The sequence below is a fragment of the Chaetodon trifascialis genome, chromosome 1 (assembly GCF_039877785.1).
Source record: "Chaetodon trifascialis isolate fChaTrf1 chromosome 1, fChaTrf1.hap1, whole genome shotgun sequence".
NCBI lineage: Eukaryota > Metazoa > Chordata > Actinopteri > Chaetodontiformes > Chaetodontidae > Chaetodon > Chaetodon trifascialis.
In genome coordinates, this window is record NC_092056.1 from 26,964,046 (window position 1) to 26,988,369 (window position 24,324).

Genomic DNA, 24,324 nt, shown 5'->3' on the forward strand with positions numbered 1-24,324 from the left:
GCCTTTACTGTTGCAGCCATTCACACTCCTCACAGTTCACACTTTGCTCAGCTTGAATAGCATCCATCTGCTGTCGCACTCACAGCGTACAGATGTTTGCATAACACAGGCTGAAGGGTTAGGCTCCAAGGGACTTTATTACATTAACTTTTGCTTGCTTTTATCAGAGAAGGAGAAATGTCTGCCAAATTCCTGCCCAACCTTTTTTCTAAACTGAATTTAACGTAATTGAATTTGATTTAATTTAATTTATTTCAGGCAGAATATGCATATGAGGAACTTAGAGGAAAGGATGAGGCAGTGGCAACAGTTGCACAGCCTGAGGAAGGTCGCAGGTCAGGCCGTGCCAGCAGAAGAAGACAGCTGTAACACTGCTCGAGGAGCTGGATAAATATTATATTTCAACACTTCACAAATGCAGACTACCCGGGCAAAAAAAGAACAGAAATAGAGAAAATACATGCTAGTAGTTCATGACTGTATGGCTCCTGTCGGACTCTGGGGCTGCTTCTGTGCCCAGCTGACACAGCAAAACAGATTGGAATAACTACACGGTGGCTTTGACACATGAACATTTAAAAACAGGATTAAAAATGCATCTGGTAGAAATTGATGTAGGTGCGATGGGAGTGATGGGAGTGATGGGAGTGATGCTGCTCTCAAAAACAGCATTCTCAATGAAGACTAGCAGTGAACATGTCAGTACATGTCAGTCTTGTGCATTAAGCTGCACTCGCTGCATAAAGAGTTTTACAGCAGTGCTAGCCAGCGTGTGGTGTGGTACAGGTGCTGTCTCACTGATGTTTCAACTAATATGGGTGTGAGTAAATGATAACCACAGTTTTGCAAGAATTCTTGTGTCAGCACTTCTGCTGTTTCTGACTCTGTCTCTCTCTATCTAGTCAAGACAACCATTCTGAACTACCAGAGTCCCACCACTGGCCTTTTCCCGGTCAAAACATGCTCCACCTGCAAGGAGGCCAAGGTCCGGGACTCCCTGTACTGTGCTGCTGGTGCCTGGGCCCTGGCTTTGGCGTACCGGTTAGTCTCTACTCAAAACACACATGCACTCTCACAGATGAACCATGCAGGATTTGTTTCATGCTTGCAGAACTGAATGTGTCTTTAACAGCAATGTGCACTCCATCTGGAAATGTATTGAATGTGGTCCGTCCCAGGGTCATCTGCAGTAGATACTGTAATCTGAAGCTGCATTAAGCAACTTTTCACTTCACCAGACCCAAAGGAAGCATGGAAAAACTGACCATGCTTTTGAAAGGTTACCACACCAAATCGATTATTCACTAAGCAACACTCTCTATCATTGTTTCCTACCTGTCGAGCTTTCTCTTCTCATTTGGCATTGTGGTTCACAGTGATAACTGTGGCAGATTTACCATCTCAGATTTTCAGTCCTTGACTTTGCACATTCGAGGTAAACATTTCTAGACGGTTTTTCCAGCTGAATCGATAAAAAGCTAGCAGATCTTCAACTTTTGGTTTTGTACCACTCTCTTCTGTTTCACGCTAACCGGCCCTGATCTCTTATCTGCCTCAGTCATTTGAAGCCTTTGCTTTTTAAACACATACACACTTCAGAATTCCCCTGAAAACCATCTAAAGGCCCCAACCTCCTTTATCAACCGTCCCAGCGCTTGATGGCTGCATTCCTCAGTGATTAATTTCTAGGGAAAAGAGCACTTCCACGAAATGAGCCTGTAATAGGACAGAGAGAGGGAGAGAGAGAGAGAGAGAGAGAGAGAGAGAGAGAGAGAGAGAGAGAGAGAGAGAGAATGTAGAGAAAGATGTGGAGAGAGAAAAAGGTTGGGAGGATAGAGGCAGAGTGGAGGAGGAAAGTAACAGAGGGGAGAGGGTTAGAGACTGAGGTGGGCAAAGGGAGAGATAGGAGCGGGAAAAGAAATGGGAGATGGAAAGGAAGACTAAGTGAAGAAATGAGATCGAGGGGAAGACAGAGGGAAAGAGGGGTAAAAATAGAGTGTACTGCAGTGATGTGACCAGCGGCAGATCCCAGTCATCAGTCATGGCTGCCTCCTCAGAATTGTCACTGGGATTTAATTAAGATAATTCTCATCTGACAGGCTTGGCTAGTGCCATTACTTACTTCACGCCCTGCTGCTGTGTGTGAGATTCAATGACTGGACTGACACTGAATTTACCACAGTGATAAGTTTTATCCGCCCCCTCACCTAGTCACATTTTTTTTAATGTTGTAAATATGTATATGTGTATAAAGATCCACAGTGGGTATATATATTTATACAATGGCATGCCATGGTCATATAAAGGTAATTTCTTTTTAAATGGGGGCAGGTCATCAACTTCCAGCACTGATACGAGTTTCTTGTATTTTCAAATCCATAGTATTTTCCTCATTAATTACAATTGAATCTGAAGATTTCCTCACATATATAACATAGTTGAACACTTGCAGTCCAGTAATGAATGCCCGGTGAAGTACTTTAAAGCGGGACGTTGGTTGATGAAAAGCTGCCTGCTGTATCCTCTTCCTGCAGTCGCTCTTAATGTGGAGGGTCACATCTAAACGACAGAGAGATTAATGTACCGTGTACCGCTGAAATTTAAACAAGTTTCACCTTTCCTCTGTCTATACCCAAAGCCGTTATCAGCATGACCTTTGTAATGTGCATCTGAGATCTGCCAGGCCCATCAGGACTCCCGCTGTGCTCACTGCAGCCATATGTGATTGACTTATGAATTGTCTTTTATTAAGATTATGCTCTTAAAAATGCAGTACCAGTCTAAGCTAAAATACTTCTCCACACATCATTTTATTGTGATGCATTTTAATGCTTTGATTCATTTCTGTTTTTGTTTTTGTTGTTGTTTGTTCAGTCTACATTTTGATGAAAAGATTGCTGGTTCAGTTCATGCTATCAACAGTGACTAAGGTTGCATTTAAACATGCAGCTGACATCAGTTTGTCCAAGAACTACAATGCTGCTTTTCACCTTGAAAGCTAAACTTATTTGAAAGAGAAAGCAAATACAATTGTTGTTCAGACTGTCAGAACTAGCCTTTAAAACAAGCTTATGTGTGCCTCATGTGTTCATCATGTATTCATCCCTCATGTGTTCCTGCCATGCAGGCGCATCGATGACGATATGGGGCGGACCCATGAATTGGAGCATTCTGCCATCAAGTGCATGAGAGGAATCCTCTACTGCTACATGAGACAGGCCGATAAGGTGAGTCTTTAGCCAGCCTCCGCTCGGCTGCACGTGTGCATAAAAGCACCCTGTCGCAACCCACCGTATTACAGATCAAAGGTATATTCCTGAGCTGCTATTCATCAAAGCCTCTCAGAGCTGGAGTACTGGACACACCTGGTTCCGCTTTTATATTATAACAAATGACAATGGGAGCCTGTTGCCGTAGTCCTAAAGGCTTAATAGTCTGCATTCTGCTAATTGCCAAAGACTTCTGCTCTGAGGGGGGAAATTTCACACCGCATCTGCTGCAGGAAACCTGATGAATGCGCATGAGTGGGCTGTGAATGAAAAATGGCACAAGGCACCATTTTTATGCAGCCATAGCAGAAGCAGATATGTCCTCTGTATGCTGGTTTTTCACTCCTCATGAACAACGTCTTTTAATAGAGCAGCCTGCTGTGTCACTGTGTACGTGCATGTGTACAGTGTGTGCCTTTGAAAGCCATTCTGTTTCATTTTGCTTCGACCTTGACGACCTAATTTAGAGGAGAGCTTTTCTGTGTCTTAATTACAAAGCTGCGTTTACACAGTTAATTACACAGAGCAGCGTTCGTTACCGCCCTGTCTCCAACACTTACGGAGAACATGGCATTTTTAATGGAGACGTGACACAAGGCCACTGCTGGGCAAATATCACAGAGCAAATACAGCAGCTGGGCCCCACTGTCTGCATGTATTTTGGTGCATTGAGTTATAATGCTGTTATTTTCCCAGGCAGCCAACAGCACCGGACTTTGACACCGGAGTCCACAGGTCCTATGTCCAACATGTTGTCAGGTTTTGGCCACTAAAGCAGAAAGTCATTTTGAACATTTACAGACACATTTAGTAGAAAATTCTGCTTCCAATGAAACATAAATGCTAATGCAAATGATATCAATGTAATGTTTAGACGACATGTTTGTTAGACAAACCATAAGACTACAAACAGTGTTAGCATCACTGGCTAACAATATGCTCCTGCCTTATTTAAAGAAAATGTCTGTTCTGAGTACATGCATATCTATGCCTCACATCGGATGGCACCCATCCCCCCTCACCTCCCCCCATTTCATCAATATAGTCAGTGTTGGGAAAGTTCACTTTCTACATGAACTAGTTCAAAGTTCAGGTCACAAATTTTAAAATGAACTAGTTCAGTTCATAGTTCATAATTCAAAATGTGGTAAGTTCACTGTTCTAAATATGAACTGGTTCATAGTTCTTTTTTCCATTTGTTGCTGTGAGCTATTACTTTTCAAAATTATTGCCACAGCCCATAAAGAACCACAGACAGCAATTAGTTTATCAGTTTTAACACTGTAACTATGCGTCAGATTTCATCTTCATATCCAATTTTGAATCCTTATCCAGCCAGGGTTTACATTAGCACTGAGGGGACAGCACTTCTCCATTGCTGCTTTAACGCTTTGTTGCTGTCCATTCAGTCCACACTAGTAGCAGCTGCAGCTTTCACCACATGTGACTGAAGTGCGGATTTTTTTTTTGAAAGCCGGCGGGCAAAGTTTGCACAGAAATGTAAGATTTTTCCCATCCTCCCCGACTTTGTCATAAAACTTGTTTAAATGATCATACGATGCCTCTCCGCTGCTTTGTCGCCTACACACTGCTTTTTGTTTTGATGACGCATGTGGCGGTGCGGCACTGGTGGCTGGTGTTGCCAGATTGGGCATTTTTTCCACTACATATTAAGGCCTGTTTACGGTGTGTTTCAACTGGGTTTTCGCCTGGAAGGCTCTATAGAAATCTGGAACCTTATTGAACGAAGTTACACTGAGAGAGCGTGCCGTTCACAGACACCAGAATGAACGAGTTCACAGTAACGTTCATCAGGCAGTAATACAGTACGTTCAGTTCACGTTTGCCCAAAATATGAACAAGTTCATGAACTATCGTTCAATGAACGCGTTCAGGCACAACACTGAATATAGTAGTATCACCCTCTTGCTGGCACTTTTTCCAACTAATCTGAGTTGTCTGCAATCTTCTGCAACAGCCCCACCATTTTTGCTCTTGCAACATGATTTCAGTGACCTCTTCGCTTCTGGAGACTCAAAGTCTGTGGACTTGAAGCTGCTCTAATCAATATTTTTGTATTAACAATAGATCAAATAACTGCTTGCAGTGCAAAATAAAGAAAATTATTACCCGACTGCAGAATCCCTCAGCTCTACGCAGCATTTTTGCATGATTGAGCTCATCATTACAGTTTCACAGGCTGCCACGTCACTCTTCTAGCTCATTGTCACAGCTATGCTATTCACAGTATGCTATCTGCCTGACACCGAATGGCAGACAGACAAAGTTAGGAATTAGCTTGTGAGCAGAGTGGAGCTTTTAGCAGTTAAACAGCCTGATTGATATTCCTGACAGGAGTTGGTAGACACCAAAACAGAGCTAAAAGGGGGGTGAATATTGCAATTACATCAGTAAAGTGGACACTTTATGTTTGTTGCTCCACAGCTGCTGCAATTGTAAATAAGCAACTGTTTGCAAACTACCCCACCATATCAATTTCATAAGTTACATCATTGTGTTGTTCTTCTCAACTGCCTGCTTACTGATTGCGTTGTTTTGGAAAATCCTTTGCAACCAGAAATAACAAGGAACAGCCTGATAATTCTTGTTTAATGATATTCAAGATTTGTGTTGCCAATAGATGTAAAATAAATGATTTGTGCACTTTACTTTTACTTCAGCGCAGTAGACATTGATGAGGTTGACTAATCTGAAGCTCATATTGGCGCATTGCAGCACTTGAAACAGTGAGTAACTCTCAGAGTACCCTGAGAGTTGAACCACCTGCCTGTGGCTGTGCTGGAGTGACAATCAGAGAGACCACTGCACAGATGTAGGTTTTATAGAAACATGAACAGCAGTACATATTGTAAACTGCTGACAGAGGTAGCTCTCTCATGTAATATCGCACACACACTAACACTTGCATATTAGCCGCTGTGGGACGGCAGGAAGTGGAGCAATTTCAGTAAAAGTGGGACAGAGGGTCTCCAGTATGACCTGACAAGGAGAGAAATAGAGAGGGAGGGAGAAAGGTGGGCTGAGGTAGTGTGCCAAAGCAAAGAACAAGAGGAAAATGGAGTCTGAGAGAAGAGATAAAAAGAGACAACAGAGAAGAAGGAGAGTGAGTAATAGAAAGCGCTGTGAGAAGAGAGGTAAAAGTGAGGAGAGGGGAAAGGCGGGAGGGAGAAAAAAAAATGGAGACAGCAAGGGGGGCTTGATGATGGAGAGAGCACCAAGAGAGGTGGAGGAAAGAGACACAAACGAGGCAAAAATGGGACAAAGGGCCAATTATTTATAACTCTGCGCGACGGGGCTGGCGGCCCAGCCATAATTTGGTGTGTAGTCGAGTCGATGTAGCAAACACACGCACAAAGCCACCGAAAAACCACAGAACACAACACACAACTGACATGTTCAGGATTTTCTGTGTATTTGTTTTTTACCAAGACATTGTGGGGTTGCCCCCAACCTGACCCTCACCTGCTTCAGAGCAGACCGTGTTATGCGATGATATGTTTTCTTTGGTTACTGCCCGTAGGACAGACATGTCGACTATTCCAGTTTATTTTCTATGAGAAACAACAGATTATGCACAGAATGTGTCAGAGTGTTTGTGGACTCAGAAAGTCCTGTATTACAGGGACCTGGACCTCAGGTGTACTCGAAATGGTTCTAAAGAAACATCCATCCATCCATTTTCTATGCCGCTTATCCCTTTTGGGGTCGCGGGGGGGCCGGAGCCTATCTCGGCTGTCAACAGGCGAGAGGCGGGGTACACCCTGGACCGGTCGCAGGGCACATACACACACCATTCACACTCACACCTAGGGGCAAACCCACGCATGCACAGGAAGAACATGCAAACTTCACACAGGAAGGCCCGACCCGGGAATCGAACCTGCGACCTTCTTGCTGTGAGGCACGCGCACTACCTGCTGCGCCACCGTGCAGCCCTCTAAAGAAACATTGCAGTGAAAATATTTGAATATTTGACACAATTACAGCTTTTGAACTGTATGGATGTGATGGATAAAGCTGAAGAACTAAAGGCTTTTGAAGCTTTAGCTGAAGTGCAACCACTGAAAGCAACTGAAGTGGCTCTTCAAACTGGAGCACTGAAATAAATTATTATGTGCCGAAAATGGTTGAAGTGAACAGTTTGAAAGCAACTGAGGAGGTGCAGTTGAAACAGAAGCGCGGAAAGAATTTCAAGTAGCAGGTGAATTTTACACAAAAAAAGCTTAAAATTCGGTTCAAAATTTCAAAGAAAACACTGAAGGGAGTGGAAGAGTGTGGTGAAGTGCAAGCTGTGAAAGGAGTTAACGTGCCAAGGTGTGGTGTCATTAGTTGAGAAATACAGTAAAAATAACACAGCAGAGATGATCATGCATTCATTCAATACAAAGTTCCCATTTATGTGATTTTGAATGTGGTCATGGCGAGGACATGAATGTCTTCCCTCTCTCTTTCTGACCTTGCTTACCCTTCACCTCTCTCTTTCATCCGCCCCCCTGTGTCCGTGTACCTCTCTACCAGGTGGAGCAGTTTAAACAGGATCCCAGCCCAACCAAGTGTCTGCACTCAGTGTTCAACGTGGACACCGGCGACGAGGTGTACTCCTACAGCGACTACCACCACCTGCAGGTCAGCCAGCACGCAGACGAGTGCAGAAATGAGGCAACCCTCAATTGAAAGGATAAAATGAAAATAAGTTTTTACATGCATGCATGTACACAGCGTGTGTGTGTGTGTGTGTGTGTGTGTGTGTGTGTGTGTGTGTGTGTGTGTGTGTGTGTGTGTGTGTGTTGATGAATGAATGATCATCCCTACAGCGGTTAGAGTAAAATCCCTCCACAGCGCTCTGATATTATGTCTCTGGGCACATACCTGATTAACGATATTGAAAATGATTTCACTGGCTGTGGTCAGGGAAGAAACTCAATGAGAAGTGAACCTCACTAAAGATGCATGAATGATGGGATGAACGCATTAGACGGCCAGCCTGTTTTGTTGAAAAATGTTTCATTTCTTCGTCCTGGTTGGAGAATTGACTCGAGTGACTCAGAGGTGGTGTGCATTAAACTGGCACTAAAACAATGTATTCTTCTGTCAATGGTATTGACAGAGGTCAATTTGGTGTGTAACATTTGATGGAGAATGCATTTCTAGTGAGGGATGGCCAATACATCAAGAGAGCTAGATGGACAATTAAAAGAAAGAGTCAAAAGTCAGGCTGTGTAGATGTTAAACACTTAATGTATATCCGACCATTCCTTGGCTGTTATTTCCTCTTCAGCAACTTTACTATGAAGTAAATTGCATTATTGATGTTACTGACAGCGAACACAAAGCTCGCATCTCAGTCTCTACACTTTGTGGGAAATCAAAGACTATTTAGAAATATCACACAGAGTAATAGTGGCAGTCATTTTTTAATGGCATCTCATCCACTCTGTCCGTCCTCTGTCATTGCTGCAGATCGATGCTGTCTCTCTGTTTCTGCTGTACCTGGTGGAGATGATCTGCTCCGGCCTGCAGATCATTTACAACACTGATGAGGTAAACAAGACACGAGAATGACTGCCTGACTGATCGATTCTGGACATTAGGGATTTAAGCTCTGTCCTCTTTACTGGTCTGACATTTTGTGGCTAATCCACTAGCAGCAATCAGCATCCATCTTAAATCCAAAAACACATTACCTCAGGCAGAATATGCACAATATTACACAAACTGTACATATTTTAGAATACATAAATATACAGAAATTTTCATTGGTCCAACGCTTTGATTTATGACCAAATGTCTACAAAACTAATGAGATTCCCATCAGTATCAGCTGAATTACTGAACATTATCACTGTCATCAGCATGTTGACGTTAGCATTTAGTCGTGCGATGGCTAGTATCAACTTCAGCACAGTATCACAGAGCTGCTAGTATAGTATAGCTCCACTCTTGTTTCTCTCTATGTGACTTGACAAAATGTTTTGAAGCACCTCTAAACTGAATTCTGATGTTTATGAGAGATGATTTTTGCTCTTTATTAGTGTGTATGCAGGCACATGAAAACACATATTGTGAAAATGCATCACAGAAAAACTCTTGTTTATTCCAAAATAATTTATGGGACCTAATGAGTCATAAATCTTGAAGTAGGTGATGCTGTTCTCTGAAGATTCAGCCAGATGCTGCAGAGGAAGACCAAAGGGGTTCTAAAGCCGGTTATATGTTCCCTAAATCCCCTACAGATATCCCAGAGCAGACACAAATGCGGGATCAGGGGACAGTATCTCACTTTTATAGCTCTGCTCACATTTATATTTTTGCTGAGCCACTCAATTGACTTTCAGCAGGGAAACATTAAGATGATTTCATTGTGGAGGCTTAAATGTCCTCCTGGGAATTGAACCGGTAACGTCTTATTTGGCAGCGCACCAAGCCAGACTGTTACTGCAAAGCTGCTTTGAATGGCTCCTTCAGACTTTGATGCATCTGACCGGTGTCATTTTTTTGTCTTTTTCATGCTGGGCTCTTAATAAAACAACAAGGCGACTTGGCTGTTAAGTTTACACACTGTGCTGTTTATTGTGTGGCCCTGAGGAGCAGTTGGAACTTCATTAATTCTGTTTTTATAGTCTGCTCATTCACAGCTTTACTTACCGCCACGGAGCGGTGAAATTTGTGCCGCTGGTAAAGGAATCCATTTGTTTACTAGATTGGGCTTATCTTAAGAAAGTGAGGACATGTTAAAACATTTTGCCACTAACCAATTAGTGCGTTCAGGCTTCACTTTGTTTACAGAAAAGCCTCCCTAATAACCTCTCATTTTTCTGCATTTCTCACTGCTGATGGCAAGCAAATTGACACAAGAACTTTTTTTATGAGGGCAGTCCTGTTTGCCCAGCAGCCTTTATTTGCATGTAAATACGCTGCCTATTAGGTTGTATAATTCAAGCTGAAGCAGTCTACACCCACCCCCCACCCCGCCCCATCCCCATCCTTCTATTAACAAACATCAGATCCAGTGAGCAAAAGGACTTGTGATTTGTGTTCTCACTAAACGCTATTTGAAAAGCGTTTCATTTAGACTAATCACATTATTACGGTATCATTTATGAGTCTGTTGTTAGCTGTCACTGCTCGTGAAGTCCATTGGTGTTTACTTGACTGAGCTGGAAGCTGCATTGCAGTATTTTTTTTTTTTTTTACTTGAGATTGTATAGAAAGCCTGCTGCTTGTCCTCTGAGAAGATGCACTATCGACCTCCTTCCAGATACCACTTTCAGTTCCATGCAGCATGAAATGGAGCGCCTCAGTATCACAGTCTGTATGTTTTTTTTCACGCAATACACACGTATGCACTTTTGCCACACTTGTGAGTGCTGCTGGCACACAGGTAGAAGCAGCAGCACGTGCCGTGTTCCTCTGCAAATATGTGCAAACCACCTCCAAAAGGGGCAGAACTGGCAGGGACAGTCGTCTAGCGGCAGGGAGATAGAGAGGCTTGTTTGGCTGGTGGGCAGTAACATTCATTAAGATACCATTAAGATACTAAAAAGTTCCCCTCGTTAATCACTCCACTCATAAAACCCCAAATGAAAGAAGCAGCAAACACCTTCCTCTCTTTCGCAGCCTCGTCTGCTTCGCTCCCTCTTTCCCTGTCCTCCTTCACAGACTGGCCTATTTAAGTCCTACACAGGTTGTATCTGCTTCTCTCTCTCCTCTTTCACTCTCTTATCGCTCCCTCTTTTTCTCTCCCCTGCTTTGTCATTTTAGATTAAATCTCCCATCAGTCAAGCACGCACACACATGCACTGCTACTTTCAGGTCTTTTTAATGATTCAAGGCCTTTAAGGCATTGCACATTTTATGTCTCTCCTTTTTTTTCTAGGTGTGCCCATTGATTTTGACGTGTCTCTGTAGACACAGTGTCTTTCTCCGCAGCCTGTGTGGGCCAGATCATACAAGAAACTCCCCAACTCTGCTAATTACAACTTTAAGCTCATGAGGCCACTGTTTTGTTTGGCAGTGAAATCAAGGACACTGCCGATGAGTTTTTAGAGTCTATAAGGAACAAGCGATGTGCGATGATTCAAGTTTTGCTGTAAATGAATGATATGATATGTGTCTGTTCAGTGTCACGCCATGGGCAGTTGACAAGGCAATGAAGCTACAGCTTCACTTACTGCTGCCCTTAACTATTTAATTACACCTTGTCTGTAGCTACAGGATGAGTTTGACCTTGAGCGTTAATGAGGAATCAGCTTTCTTGTCCACCTAACTAATCTTTATAATGAGAGGGAGAGTTACACACTTCACCCACAATCAATATTGAAGGTCACCCATTGCAGTATGCCAAAGTGTGTGTAAGGCCCTGTGTGCATGTGTGGCTGCAGCTTAAATCATATACTGTCTGACTGTGTTTGTCTCAGTATGGAAACGTGTTTACTACCTGCAGCACTCGGTCTATCAGTGCAAGTGTGTGTCTCTACGTGTGTGTGAATGCAGCTGTCTGTATCTGTATCCTGTGTTTCACGTGTGTTTTCTGTGTGCAGGTTTCCTTCATCCAGAACCTGGTGTTCTGTGTGGAAAGAGCCTACAGGGTACCTGACTACGGCATGTGGGAGAGAGGCAGCAAATACAACAACGGCAGCACTGAGCTGCATTCAAGGTCAGTCTGAAGCTCAACAACTGACGAAATATGCAAAATAAATGTGATACCAGGGTTCATAGCAAATGTGGGTATTTACAGGTTGTTACTAAGAACAGCCAAATGCTTATACCCAGTGTCTTTAAAAAAAACACTTAGGCTGATTTCCAGCCTTATTTTCCCTGTATTAAGCATAGAAGTGGCATATCTATAACATCCTTAACACTGTGCTGACCTGTATCACTGTCACCAGCTCTGTATAGTTCAGTGTAGTTTATGACACCACCAAAACTATAGGGAGTTTGACTGAGGTGGGTTTTATTTTCTCCTCAGTGTCACTGCATATGTATACACATACACATGAACACACACAGACACGTACTGTATATTATATATATCTATATCTTCAGCTTATGAGATTATAGATTACACTGTCACAGGTCAGTGTATTGCTGTAAATTTCATTGTTGCATGCTCGCTTTTGCTGAATTCTCATGGCTGTGATAGTGCTGAATGTGTGTGGGTGTGTTAACACAGGGGTTGAAACTTTCTTCAACAATGAACTGAAGTAAACAATCAGTACCTACAGCAACAAGAGAGCAGTGGACTGCTAAATGCCCCTGTGACTTACAAACCCTGTGCACATGGCCTGTGATGTAATCACATAATAATGCTTTCAGCTGGGAGTGGAGGGAGGGGGGACAGAGGAAGAAATGGTGTGAGATAAAGGTGAAAGGAGGAACTGAGGCAGGGAAAAACTAAGGCATACATTTTACAGTTATCCTGGTATCAAGATGTAGAATGAAATTGCAGGATGTATGAAACCATGAGATGCACACAGTGATGATATGGTGGATCTTCTGGCCTTGAGATATTTGACTCTTCCTCTCTTGTTTGCCATGTCTGCACATTTCTAGCAGGCTTGTGTTAAGGGGCCACCCAGGACACAGCAGAGGGCTGGGCAGGCTTTTGGTCTTTTGTTTTCATTAAAGCTGATTTCTTGAAATTTAATCTCTGAAATAATTTCCTGAACAAATCCGAGTTGTCTGTTTAAAACCAGTTATTCTCTCTAGATATTTTTACCTGCATTACTTGACTTTTGTGACATCTTGCAGTTAATGTGTTAGCAAAGAGTTACATATTCATACCTGCTATTGTATAGAAATAGGAAGTTGTACAAATCTGCATTCATGCATTTTATTTACATCTGCTGCAAGAACAAAACCCTGTATCTCATCAAACCAATTGTCTTGTTGCAAAATAGATCATTTCATTTTCCAAAACAAGGACAATGTAAAGCAATGTAGTTCTAGACTTTAAACCACACTATTACACTTGAAGTTGAAGTCTGTAACGTAACACCAGCATGAATCAATTTTTTGGGCCAATTAAAAAGCTGTTAATGAGCTAATGCTTCTCTGTGGATCACATTTATCTTACGAATTGATAATTGACTGAACTCTTGATGCAGAACACACACAAAGGAGTATTGTCACAACATGTTGGATAGATGAGAGATGATCTGAGGCAGTCCAGGCGAGGAGCGGGTAGGTAGGTGCAGTGAGTCAGTGTTTTCTTCAGGTGGTGGACTGGAGCTGAGCAGAGGTAGCAGATTCAAAACACCAGGAGATGATCCTGAGGCACAAAGAGAATCATATTAGTCATACAGACAAGCAAACTCAAAAGCAGCAAAAGCACAGAGGTTAGCGACAGAGCCAAGACTTCTTAGCAGGCTGGTGAGAACAACGATCTGGCAAGAGGAGATCAGCGTTTTTATCCTGTGGTTGATGAGTGTGGATCAGCTGCAGGTGTGGTGCCTGAGTGGCACTGAGATCAGGTGTAGGTGAGCCCACACACACACACACGCACACACACACACACACACACACTCAAGGACAAACGCAGGGAGAAACTGACATGACACAAAGGGGTAGGGGAACACAGGGAGCACAGAGAAATGGAGAAGGAAAGAGGCTTTCTGACAAATCAATCCTATTCCTATGAACACTTTCATGGTTTTGTCCGTTATGAGTTAACTTTTCACACCATCGCCAACCACATTTGTTTGGATCCTCTGAACAATCTTTAAAGATTTTACGCACTAAATGATAGATAAGGACTGAAACACACGAGTGTAGATTTCTAAATTTTTAACATTTTTGTTCAGGAAATGGTGCATTTCAGTGTCCACCAAGCAGGATTACAACATTTCAGGACTGCAGTGAGGCAAATCAGACGAGACAATTGAGAATAATTCAAAATTAACTTCCTTGTCCTGAAACTCAATATGTAAGTCACTGACAGGATTTATGGACCAGTGTGTTTTTGCAGCACCTCAGCTTTTTAGACATGAAGCCTTTTCATTTCAAGACCTCTTCTTTCTTTCTGATAGTCTTCTGTTTGGTTTGACCAAACACCAGCAGGCCTCACGAGACCATGCTGCTTAATTTAATGGCAAATAAACAAATAAACACTAAATTACGACTATTAAAAAAAAAGTCTTCTTCTTTCCTCTCCAAACCACACAGACCAGTGAGCAAATAGCCTATATGGAGAAAAAATGTAATGGATCAACAGTCTGACCTATTAAGTGCTATGAAGAGAAGTATTTTAGACCGCCTGTTAAATACCAGGACTGCCCTTTGCCAGTGAACTGAGCAGTTTTTGTTACGAGCTCCTAACTGATTTATCATCCAAGGTTGAACTGGCCTCCCTCTTCGCCCTCAGTGTCTTGATAAAGATCCTCAATTTCTGCCATTGCTTATCTCTGGGAAGCATGTTTTTTCTTTCTCCAACAATCCAAGGCTATTGGCAGCAGCTTGCCAGAATGTCCTCAAGAAAAGATAACAAATTCGATGTTGTGAAGAAGCACTGTGTCTTGCGCTTCTTGTATTTCCTCCCCCTAAGGTCATGCTTTGGATTTCCACAATTAGTGAGCTAGCTTATACTTGTAGTTGCGTAATACCAATTAACATGGTGTATGCAAACAGTGAACTGTAGCAGGGGCAGATTCAGAATGGTCCCATGTCAATAAGATCTGTTTAAATCATTATAATGAACATTTGTACTCCCAGAATGCCAGTGGGCAGAGAAAGGCTCTGTAAAAATGAGCAGGAAAGGACTTATTCATTTTGGCAAGTGTTCATTTATCCATATCAAATCAAATGATTCGTTTTATTTGCTTCTGCCTCCTGTTCATCACTGCACCCAGTCGAATGGCCAGGCTGGAGCTGTTTAATTTAAAGCAGCGTGTCTAATCGTGTAAACATCAGGATTTCTTGAAATATCTCAACTTATGAGGAGTTAAGTGTAATTTTAGGAGAAATATAAAAACAGGACTGTGCTCAAATGTTCAGAAATATTTCAACCTAATTCTTGATTCACTTTACAACAGTGCATATTAAAATCATCACAGTCTGATTGTGCTGTAAGATACTGAACGTTCCTGTTACTATCCTCTATGTTACCACCCCTCCCATATAGACTGTATATCATAACCAGTCAGCACTGGTTTAGCAACCAGCAGGCAGCTGTGTTCAGTCAAAAAGCTCTTATAAATCCACTGTATGCTACATGCCCAGCACCAAATAGCAGAGAGACAAAGTTAGCAACTAGCTGGTGCCTCATTCACATTTAGAAAACATCGAACAGTATCATACTGAATGTAGACAACAAACATGGCTATTGTTAGCACTCACAGCAGCCAAGCTCACATGAGCATTGAGCAATATATCTGCTGAGCCTTATGGAGACGCCGGTCATGTGCAATGAGTGCACGGGCGGAGTGTGTGCAGGTAGACAGGTACATAGGTTGACAGACAGGTAGGCCATCCAGTCATTTCATCCAAATGAAATGGGCTTATTCGACAGCCACAGTTTACAGATTTTTACTTTTTTTTTTAGAGCATTTGATTTTTTGATTGCAGTGGGGATGTAACGAGAATTTCAACAAATGTAAGAAAAAATGGCTCTAATGCTTTGTCAGCTTATTGCGCTGCCACCAAGTTGTCAAAAAATGTCAATTAATACAGATTTAATTGTTACTCATTAGTAGGTAGAGTATAAGACTTTGGGCATAGATTAGGTCGCTGTATTGTTTCACTGACTCCTTGCCGATGACTTTGATTCTTTTCAAATATATATATTATTAACTCAGTATGATCTCAGCTGGGATATGAACTACTGTATTAAAGCACATTTATTGTAAGATGAACAGAATGCAGCATGCTGTCGTCCATAGAGTGAGTTCATGGTCTAACAGCCTGCAGCATTTTCATCATGTGAATCTTTACATCCAACTGTCAGCTGAAACTGTTGCGTCATGGTGCTGTCTTCATCTGGTTTACCACTATCTACCCACTATTTTTTTAACCTACTGTTTCCCCACGAAGCATCATATTTCCCCCATCCCCATGCGAGGTGCTCACAGGCTTGCTGGCCAGTCCTGGCCACTTTTGTATGTGCGTGTCATACAGAACCAGTTTCAGCAGAGCTCTTCTCAAGGCTGAATTAGCCAGCCATCCTCTGTATTTTAAGCATTGATTCAGGCTTCACTAATGGTATTGAATGCTTTTTGATACGTCAGCAGATCTACCGCCAGTCATCGCCAAGTTTCTGGCAATTTTTTCCCCCCTCCTTTTCTTTTGTAGGGAAATCTTGGCAGGGTAGAAAGAGAAACAAAATGACAGTGAAATTGATTCACATTTAGTCTGCATTGCAATCACAGTAGCCAGCCGGTGTGAAATTCAGTATAAGGCTTTTATTAAAGAGATCCATTATCTGCAGTAGACCACAGTCCCTGGAGCCTTCAGCTTTATTGAATCCTAACAGATAACAGCTTAAGATTCAAGTGTGATTCTGAATGAGGATTTTTATTTTATTTTTTTGCGGGGGGGCTTCTGACAACTAATAGACGCTTATGGTTCTTATCGTTGCCTCCATCACAGAATCACATTTGTTCATAAATATGCATTCACAGCTGCCCCATAGTGCATTAATGTCAGGGAAATCTGCTTATTGTACTATGTTATGTGTAATTCTCAGTGTTTCTTATCTTTGCAGCTCAGTTGGTCTTGCTAAAGCTGCTCTGGAGGCCATCAATGGATTCAACCTGTTTGGAAACCAGGTATTTGAATAATTCACCTGCTTCTTGTGCATTTCCTCCCTCTCATATGCGTCCCAAGACACACGTGTATGTGTCTCCTATCTAAATGTGTCACATGGGACGAGATTGTATTATAGATACACAGCCTATTTTCTAATTCAGATCTGCGTAGGCCCATTACAGCTCCGTACATCAGCGAGATATGCTTGATGTTTGCAGTGCCACCATCCTGTGCAATGAATGAGCTGCCTCAGTAGCTGAATTTATGGAAAGCTATGGCCATTTTAACAACTAGGCAGCATCAGCATAATTAGTGCTGCTGTCATCGATGCCAGGCTGTTTCTCCAAGTGGACGTTTGGCCAACAGGAGATTCATTTACCATGTTTGTGTTTGGTTCAGCAAATTGTTTGTGTTTCTACAGGCTTTGATCGATGGCCACAGTTGATGTTTGTTCCTGGTTTCCCTCTGAATCTCCCTCACAGTGTCCATTAGTGAATATGTTTTCTTTTCTGTGCGCTTGTGTGGAGGAAAGGAAAAACAGGGACATTCATTACACCTGCTAATGGATTGGAAAATGAAGCCCTGTACTTAGCAAGCTTCCTCTCTTATTAGCTTTTCCTCCTTTCTCCACTTGGGCGTTCATCAGTAATGGTTACTTCTGCAATCTAATACATCTGAAGTTGAAGTACTTTTCTGATCATTGCACGGGGCTGTTAGGACGTCTGTATATTGAAGTCGCTGTTTGTGTTTTTCTTCTGATCAGCTGCAAAATGAGGGCTATAACCATGCCTGGAAATGAATTTTCTCATTGAGCTCAGCTTGTTGAAAGAATCAATTTCTAGAGGTGGCTGCTTTATGATCCATGCTGGGGCCACTGTGGTGTGAGTGTGTGTCTCATCCGGTCTCTTGTCCCTCTGTGGGGATGGAACTTCTACAAGGCAGCTAGTTGCTTATTAATGATCTCTATCAATCTTGATTTCCCAGCTGACTCTCATCCTTCCCACACCAAATGTAACTCCCCCAGCCCCTTTAACCGGAACATCCAGTACATTCTCAACTCCGCTCTCACATTTTACACCAGCTGCAGACTCTTGTGGGCGTGTGTGTCACATTTAGCCTTTTCACTCAATGAATGGACGCACAGCCTTCACTTTTGATTTTTTCATAATCTCTCAAACTCACACAATGGATGCGAAGATAGCAGCTTTGCAGTGTGACACATTGAACTCGGTGGATTAAACTGATCTGGCCATGAGGAGGATCCCTCAGTTTTAAAGCCTGTCATTAAATTCACAGAGCTGTGTACACATGGCTGGACAATCAAATCTCAACAGTTTCCACTTTATATCTTGGCGTTGCCACCTAATTCAGACCCAGTTAATAGCAGGGATTTTTCAGGTTTTCCTGGTTGTCCATCCCATTCTTGTGAACACGGTATCACAGAAACGCCTTGAGGGGATATCTTCACATTTGGTCTGATGCTGAATTGGCGACACTAATCTTGGACATCTACCGTGAAACTGTGCTGATTATGTAGATCTTCTGTGCTGTGGGCTTGAAGATACCTGTGAATCATCCATACATTAGGATGTGTGTCTTCACAACAACATCTTTATTTGAGTCATTGTAGTCACTGCAAGCTCATTGGTTCTGCTGATATTGAGCTTCAGGTGATTGTTGTCGCCCTGTGTGATTCAGCTGAGTAAGCTGGAGTACCTGGAGAGAACCCACGCAAGCACGAGAAGAACATGCAAGCTTCACACAGAAAGGCCCCGTCCGGGGATCGAACCTGCAAACTTCTTGTTGTGAGGCACGCGCACGACCTGCTGCGTCACCGTGCCGCCCTTTACATGTCATTCCATTTCACCAAAAAAAAACATTTTCATACCTCTTATTAAATTCCCTCAAAGTGTTCATGTCATTATATTACATGAGTCTGGACAGACATAGATGTAAACCTCGACTTCACTGGTTGGCAGAGGCACACTGGTAATTATAGTTTGTGTGTGTGTGTGTGTGTGTGTGTGTGTGTGTGTGTGTGTGTGTGTGTGTGTGTGTGTGTGTGTGTGTGTGTGTGTGTGTGTAGTAGAGTTTTCTGTGCCGAAATATGAATTTAATTCATGCATATCAATGCACAGAACGTGGTGCCAAGTTGATGTACATTGTATTATTATGGTCTTTGAAAGGGTATTATATAATCTATGTCCTGTCAACATTTATTAGCAACCCATAATGATAGCAGTGACAGTGATGATTTTCTGCCTCAGATTATGGTGGCCTGTAATTGACTCCTATTATACAGTCACCTTTTTATAACAGAGGGACGTACGCCAAGCACATAGGTGGCAGGTGGAAGTGGTTTAATATGGAGAAACAGGGAGGGAGAAGATGCATACTTGAAAATCATCCAGATTTTTGGCAGTTGTTTGCCTGTAATTGTCAAAGACTGCAGGTCATAGCTTTAATCACTCTATAACTATTTAGTTTAATTGAATTCTTTAATGGTTTTCTATGCCAATATTTCTTGCATCTCTAGGCAGTTTTAGTGAGTATGTGTTAGGCCCAAAACAATCCCCAGAGTGCACTGCAACTTTCAGAACTTTTTCATGGCTCTTGGGATGTGGCCTGTTTAGTTTTCACAAGTCATCAGAATTTGTTTTAATGTAGTTTAGTTTCAGAAGGCTCAGTGAACAGAACGATGTAAATGCATAAGAAGTGTTTGAAGACTTTTTAAGTGTTTTAAGCACATGCTCAATCTGTGAGTCAAGAGGTCCATTAGTGGCAACAATAATATTGGTAATTATTATTATTATTATTATTGTTATCATTATCATTTATTTATTTTTGAAATAGTGGTGAATAGAAGTGAACATGAAATACTCACTTTTCTTGTGAAAGTCAGCAATGATTTATAGAAAACCAGAAGAAGATCCATCACTCCAAAAACTGTTGTAGAAAAGCAACTCTGATCTTGTTCTACAAACTTTTTTGATTTCATATATTCACATATTCATGTTATTTGTTCAGTGTTTTATTTCTCAGGTTTCACACGTTGTTCTTGTCCTTAAACAAAGATGTGTCTTGAAAAGACACGTTTTTTTTTCCCTTTTACGTTTCAAGTCAAAGTTTTGCAAAGACATCTCATTATTTAAAATATGTGTTCGGCGGACCAAAGCATTTTTTTTGAGTGTCTGTCTTTGTGGTCAATAATTTTCCAGGTGGTGCTGAAGGATTAATATACATAAAAGACTGTTAGGACTGTTCCGTTTGATTAAAAAGAAAATGTTAGCCTGCAAAAGGAAGCCACAGTCAAAGGAGCGCACATCCAAGGCAAAAACATTCATCTTTATGCTCGCCTGTCATACTCTCTGCTGCTATAACAGCAGGAATGGTTTCCCTGAGAGGGCCATTTCACTGGCTTGTCACACAGGTGCCCACATTGGTGGCCAGCAATCCACTGCACTATGCAAATTGCCACAGAAAAGCTTGCTGATTTGACTAAAAGCCCTGACTGGATCTGTGTTTGGAGGAAAAAAAATGGACTGTGGCAGTATTCATACATAATGCATTTGACTTACATTAGAAACTGCTTAGCAGCTGCAGGAGTGACTCACTCGGATTTATGTAACTGCTGCTGCTGGATGGATGAAGTGGACTGGACCGGCTTTTTAGAACTAGAAAAAGTTTGATCAGGTAAAAGCATAAACACCCCCCACAAGCCCTCACAAGGGATCTAAGTGTTCTGGACGGACATCGCCTACTGCATTGTGGTAGCAACACTCAGGGTCTTTTGAAGTGATGGGATGACTATCAACTGTTCAAGCACTCCTACACTGTACAAAAACATGTGCAACCCAAAATATCAGCCTAGTTTCACACGAAAAGAGTGTATTTTGATGTGCGGAGGTGAGAGGTGGTGATGGTGGTGGTGATAGTGATGGTGGTGGTGGGAGCATTAAAGTGGGCTGTCCAGTCATTTTCCTGTCAAATGTTTTTTTCTTTTTTCTGAAAAATAATGGAGAAACTGTTGTGTGCTGTGTGTTTTTGTTGTTCTGCAATTGCAGAGCATGGGACTGTGTGCTCTTGTACCTGTACAGGGTGAATCGTTCAGCTGTGACTGGGATGCTATCTTTGTTATGTGTTTTGCTCTGCAGGGCTGTTCATGGTCAGTGATATTTGTGGATCTGGACGCCCACAACAGAAACAGACAAACCTTGTGCTCCCTACTGCCCCGGGAGTCTCGCTCACATGTGAGTCCATCTATCTATGCAACTACTAAAATCACTCTACAAGTAAATCAGATAGTGAAAAGAATGTTAAAGTGCAAATTGGGGCACAGAGCTAGCTAGTGGTTCTGTTGAAGAGTTTAGAAAAATGGTCACGGTAACAGCTCCCTCCTCCCAATCAAAGACTGAAATCTGCCATACATATGGCTGCACACAACTGCACACATGTAACAAACTACATCAATATACCTGTGGTTATCTGGAAATCAACAATGCATTTCCCTCATGGTGAAGTCACTACATGACCTATATCTGTGCTATTGATGGTTCCTGGTTGACAAGAAATGGGGAGAGCTGAAACCAGCAGAGCTGGAAGGAAGGTGGAGCTGAAAAATCAGTAAAAAAGCGGTATGCAGAGGAAAAGCAGGAGCAGAATCATTCCCATCCCTCCACTCCACCGCTTACAGACACTTAAATAATCACATATCTGTACTGAATGCGTCTGGAAGCATAGCCACCATCAGCTTGCAAGGCAATGAGTGTAATTAGATGATCAGAGTGATATTACAGCTGTATGAGATTAATGTTAAGGAGCTGGAAGGTTGGAGTGCATTTGAGAGCGAGAGACCAACATTCAGTGAAATAATGTCAAGACAACCAAAATGTCAATGTAATATCGATGTCTCATATAGTATGGCAAAAGATTGGAATTCAGTATTCTCGACACATTCAGTAGCTGTACTGAAAGTCTTCTGCAAGCTGATGTCTCATTTCGGCTGAGGCTGCTGAGGATGTTTACATGTAGATGGTAACAAGTAGTAGAGGACTAAGAGGGCAATGGACTGTACAGAGCAGCACATCCCTCCTTTGTAGATATGTGGGCAAATTTCCAAAAATTCATCACAAAACATAGCAGCATCAAACAGTCGACCACACCCTGCACTTAAATCTAAAACTGGTCAATAGCTGTCCATGTAAGAAAGCATGTCACTGCAGTTATTAGGGACTTCAGTGCATTGACAGCAGCTCTGGAAGCTCCGCTGTCTATTAATAAACCTTAAATATTCATAGCTGTTTGAGTGAGGCTAGTGCCTAAGAGCTTTCATTTTCATTGCTTAATAGAGTAAGCCAAACAAAAATGAAATGAGAGAATAAGATGCCCAGTCATAATGGTTTGTCAAACCTAATGACAATATTCATTTCTAATGATTGTTCCAATTGGAATCTAGTCAGGCAGTCCTTGATTTGAAATCAGGCTGCTGTAGTGTGCTGTTCATAACCAGGAGCTTCCACTCCTCAGCTGGTAAAAGGCCCACAGTTCTGACTCATAATTTATTACTATTAGTGACTCTGGTTAGGATTTAATTCTAATTCCTGAATTATTTTATCATACAAACAGTTTCTCTTGGCTTAACTCGTACATTCTAAAGAAGCTGATTGTGGATCAGCTGTGGACGGGGCTCATTTTTTGTGTGAACTTAATCTTTTCTCCGTGGCAGAACACAGACGCAGCCTTGCTTCCAACCATCAGCTACCCTGCCTTTGCAGTAGACGATGATGCCCTCTACAGTCAGACACTGGACAAGATTGTGCGCAAGCTGCGGGGAAAGTATGGCTTCAAACGTTTCCTCCGCGATGGTTACCGCACTGCTAACGAAGACAAGAATCGCCGCTACTACAAACCTGCTGAAATGAAGGTGGGTGCTGGTGGGACAACTAAAGAGTGTCATTTTTCTTTTTCTGTCTTTCCATTTATTTGTGCTGTATTTTGCTGATTATTTTTCTCATTCCTCCAACTTTTGATTTTTGACAATAGGCCTCCCAGACAAGACCTGGATTGTCGAGAATTCTTCAACTAAAAGCAGTTCTTACACATTAGCATTTTGTTGTATTAGACACTCACCTAAAATACAGAAAATGTCGCTCATCCTCCCAGGTTTTAGCAAGACATACAGCTGCTTGTCATCAGCATAGCAGTTGAAATATATATTATATCTGTGGATGATATTCCTCAGAGAGCATATAGATAAACAGATAAAGGATCCAGGATAGATCCCTGGGGAACCCCACTACAGATGAAAGGAAGCAGACCCTCGTACATTACAGAGAATGACCTGTTAGAGGCGTGTCAGTGAGAAGAAAGAGTTACATCACCAACTTTGCAATAATTTGTGTGAGTTACGTTAGCACAGCGAGGATACCAGTTGTCTCCACTATGGTCTTAGTTGTTTACAGTTTGTCCCAAGATATTGCAAACAAATTTAGAGCTAAAGATGAACTTAGAGTTCATTTCAGGCAACCACTTGTTAATGCTGAGGAAATGACAAAGTGCCAGTGGTTGGCAATACATATAAAACCAGAAAAAGTTCATCTTGAAAGTGCTTGAATGGAATATTTAAAAAGTTTTTGAAATATATAAGGGTGTGAAGATACCATCCTTTTATGATAATACCAAGAAATCTTTTTGTGATTGAGCCTCTCTCATTTCAAGTGTTTTAATCCTCCAGGTATTTCACCCCAGATTGTAGTGTGGTTGTGTGGGAGTAAGTCTCTGTCAGTGGGTGTGCTCATGCATATATATGTATGTGAATGACCATGCATTCATCGGCTTTTTTTGAATCCCCTGTGATCCCAGCGAAATGACGAGTGCATTCACTTCAGAATGAGCTCAGTGAGCTCACGACGAGTGAATCAGAAGCTGGACTCTTAATGCTAAACAAATCACTGCATTAGCTGCAGAGCTAACCTTACAGAATTAATGAGCTCATAGAGACGGGTGGAGAGAACAATAGAGATCTGCAAGCACAAAGTCAGAGGCAGCTCCAGTTTCTGTTTTGGTCATTTGCTTTGATGTCACGATTCACCTGACACTCCGATGTGAAAGTTGTTACTCATAGTAATTAACCAGAGAATTATCATCCAACTCTGTAGTTCCTCAGAGCTCTCTAGCACTTTGGATTATCTTCCACTACAACTTCACTGCAGTTCAGTTTAGCTTAGTTTAGTTCACTCTAAGCACTCTTACCAGCCTTGTTTCCAGCAGCAGCAGCAGGCAGCTGTTTCAGTGA

General features: G+C 42.0%; 1 protein-coding gene across 4 annotated transcripts in view; it reads left to right on the top strand.

Moving 5' to 3' along the window:
• phkb (phosphorylase kinase, beta) overlaps window positions 1-24,324 on the top strand; it is a 94,717-nt gene that overhangs the window by 12,450 nt on the left and 57,943 nt on the right. For all 4 annotated transcript variants that reach the window (XM_070983908.1, XM_070983966.1, XM_070984132.1 and 1 more), the window contains 8 exons: window positions 903-1,041; window positions 3,128-3,227; window positions 7,809-7,916; window positions 8,751-8,831; window positions 11,831-11,946; window positions 16,987-17,050; window positions 21,185-21,280; window positions 22,756-22,953. In XM_070983908.1, coding sequence (XP_070840009.1) covers window positions 903-1,041; window positions 3,128-3,227; window positions 7,809-7,916; window positions 8,751-8,831; window positions 11,831-11,946; window positions 16,987-17,050; window positions 21,185-21,280; window positions 22,756-22,953 — 902 coding nt within the window. The remainder of the gene's footprint in view (window positions 1-902; window positions 1,042-3,127; window positions 3,228-7,808; window positions 7,917-8,750; window positions 8,832-11,830; window positions 11,947-16,986; window positions 17,051-21,184; window positions 21,281-22,755; window positions 22,954-24,324) is intronic.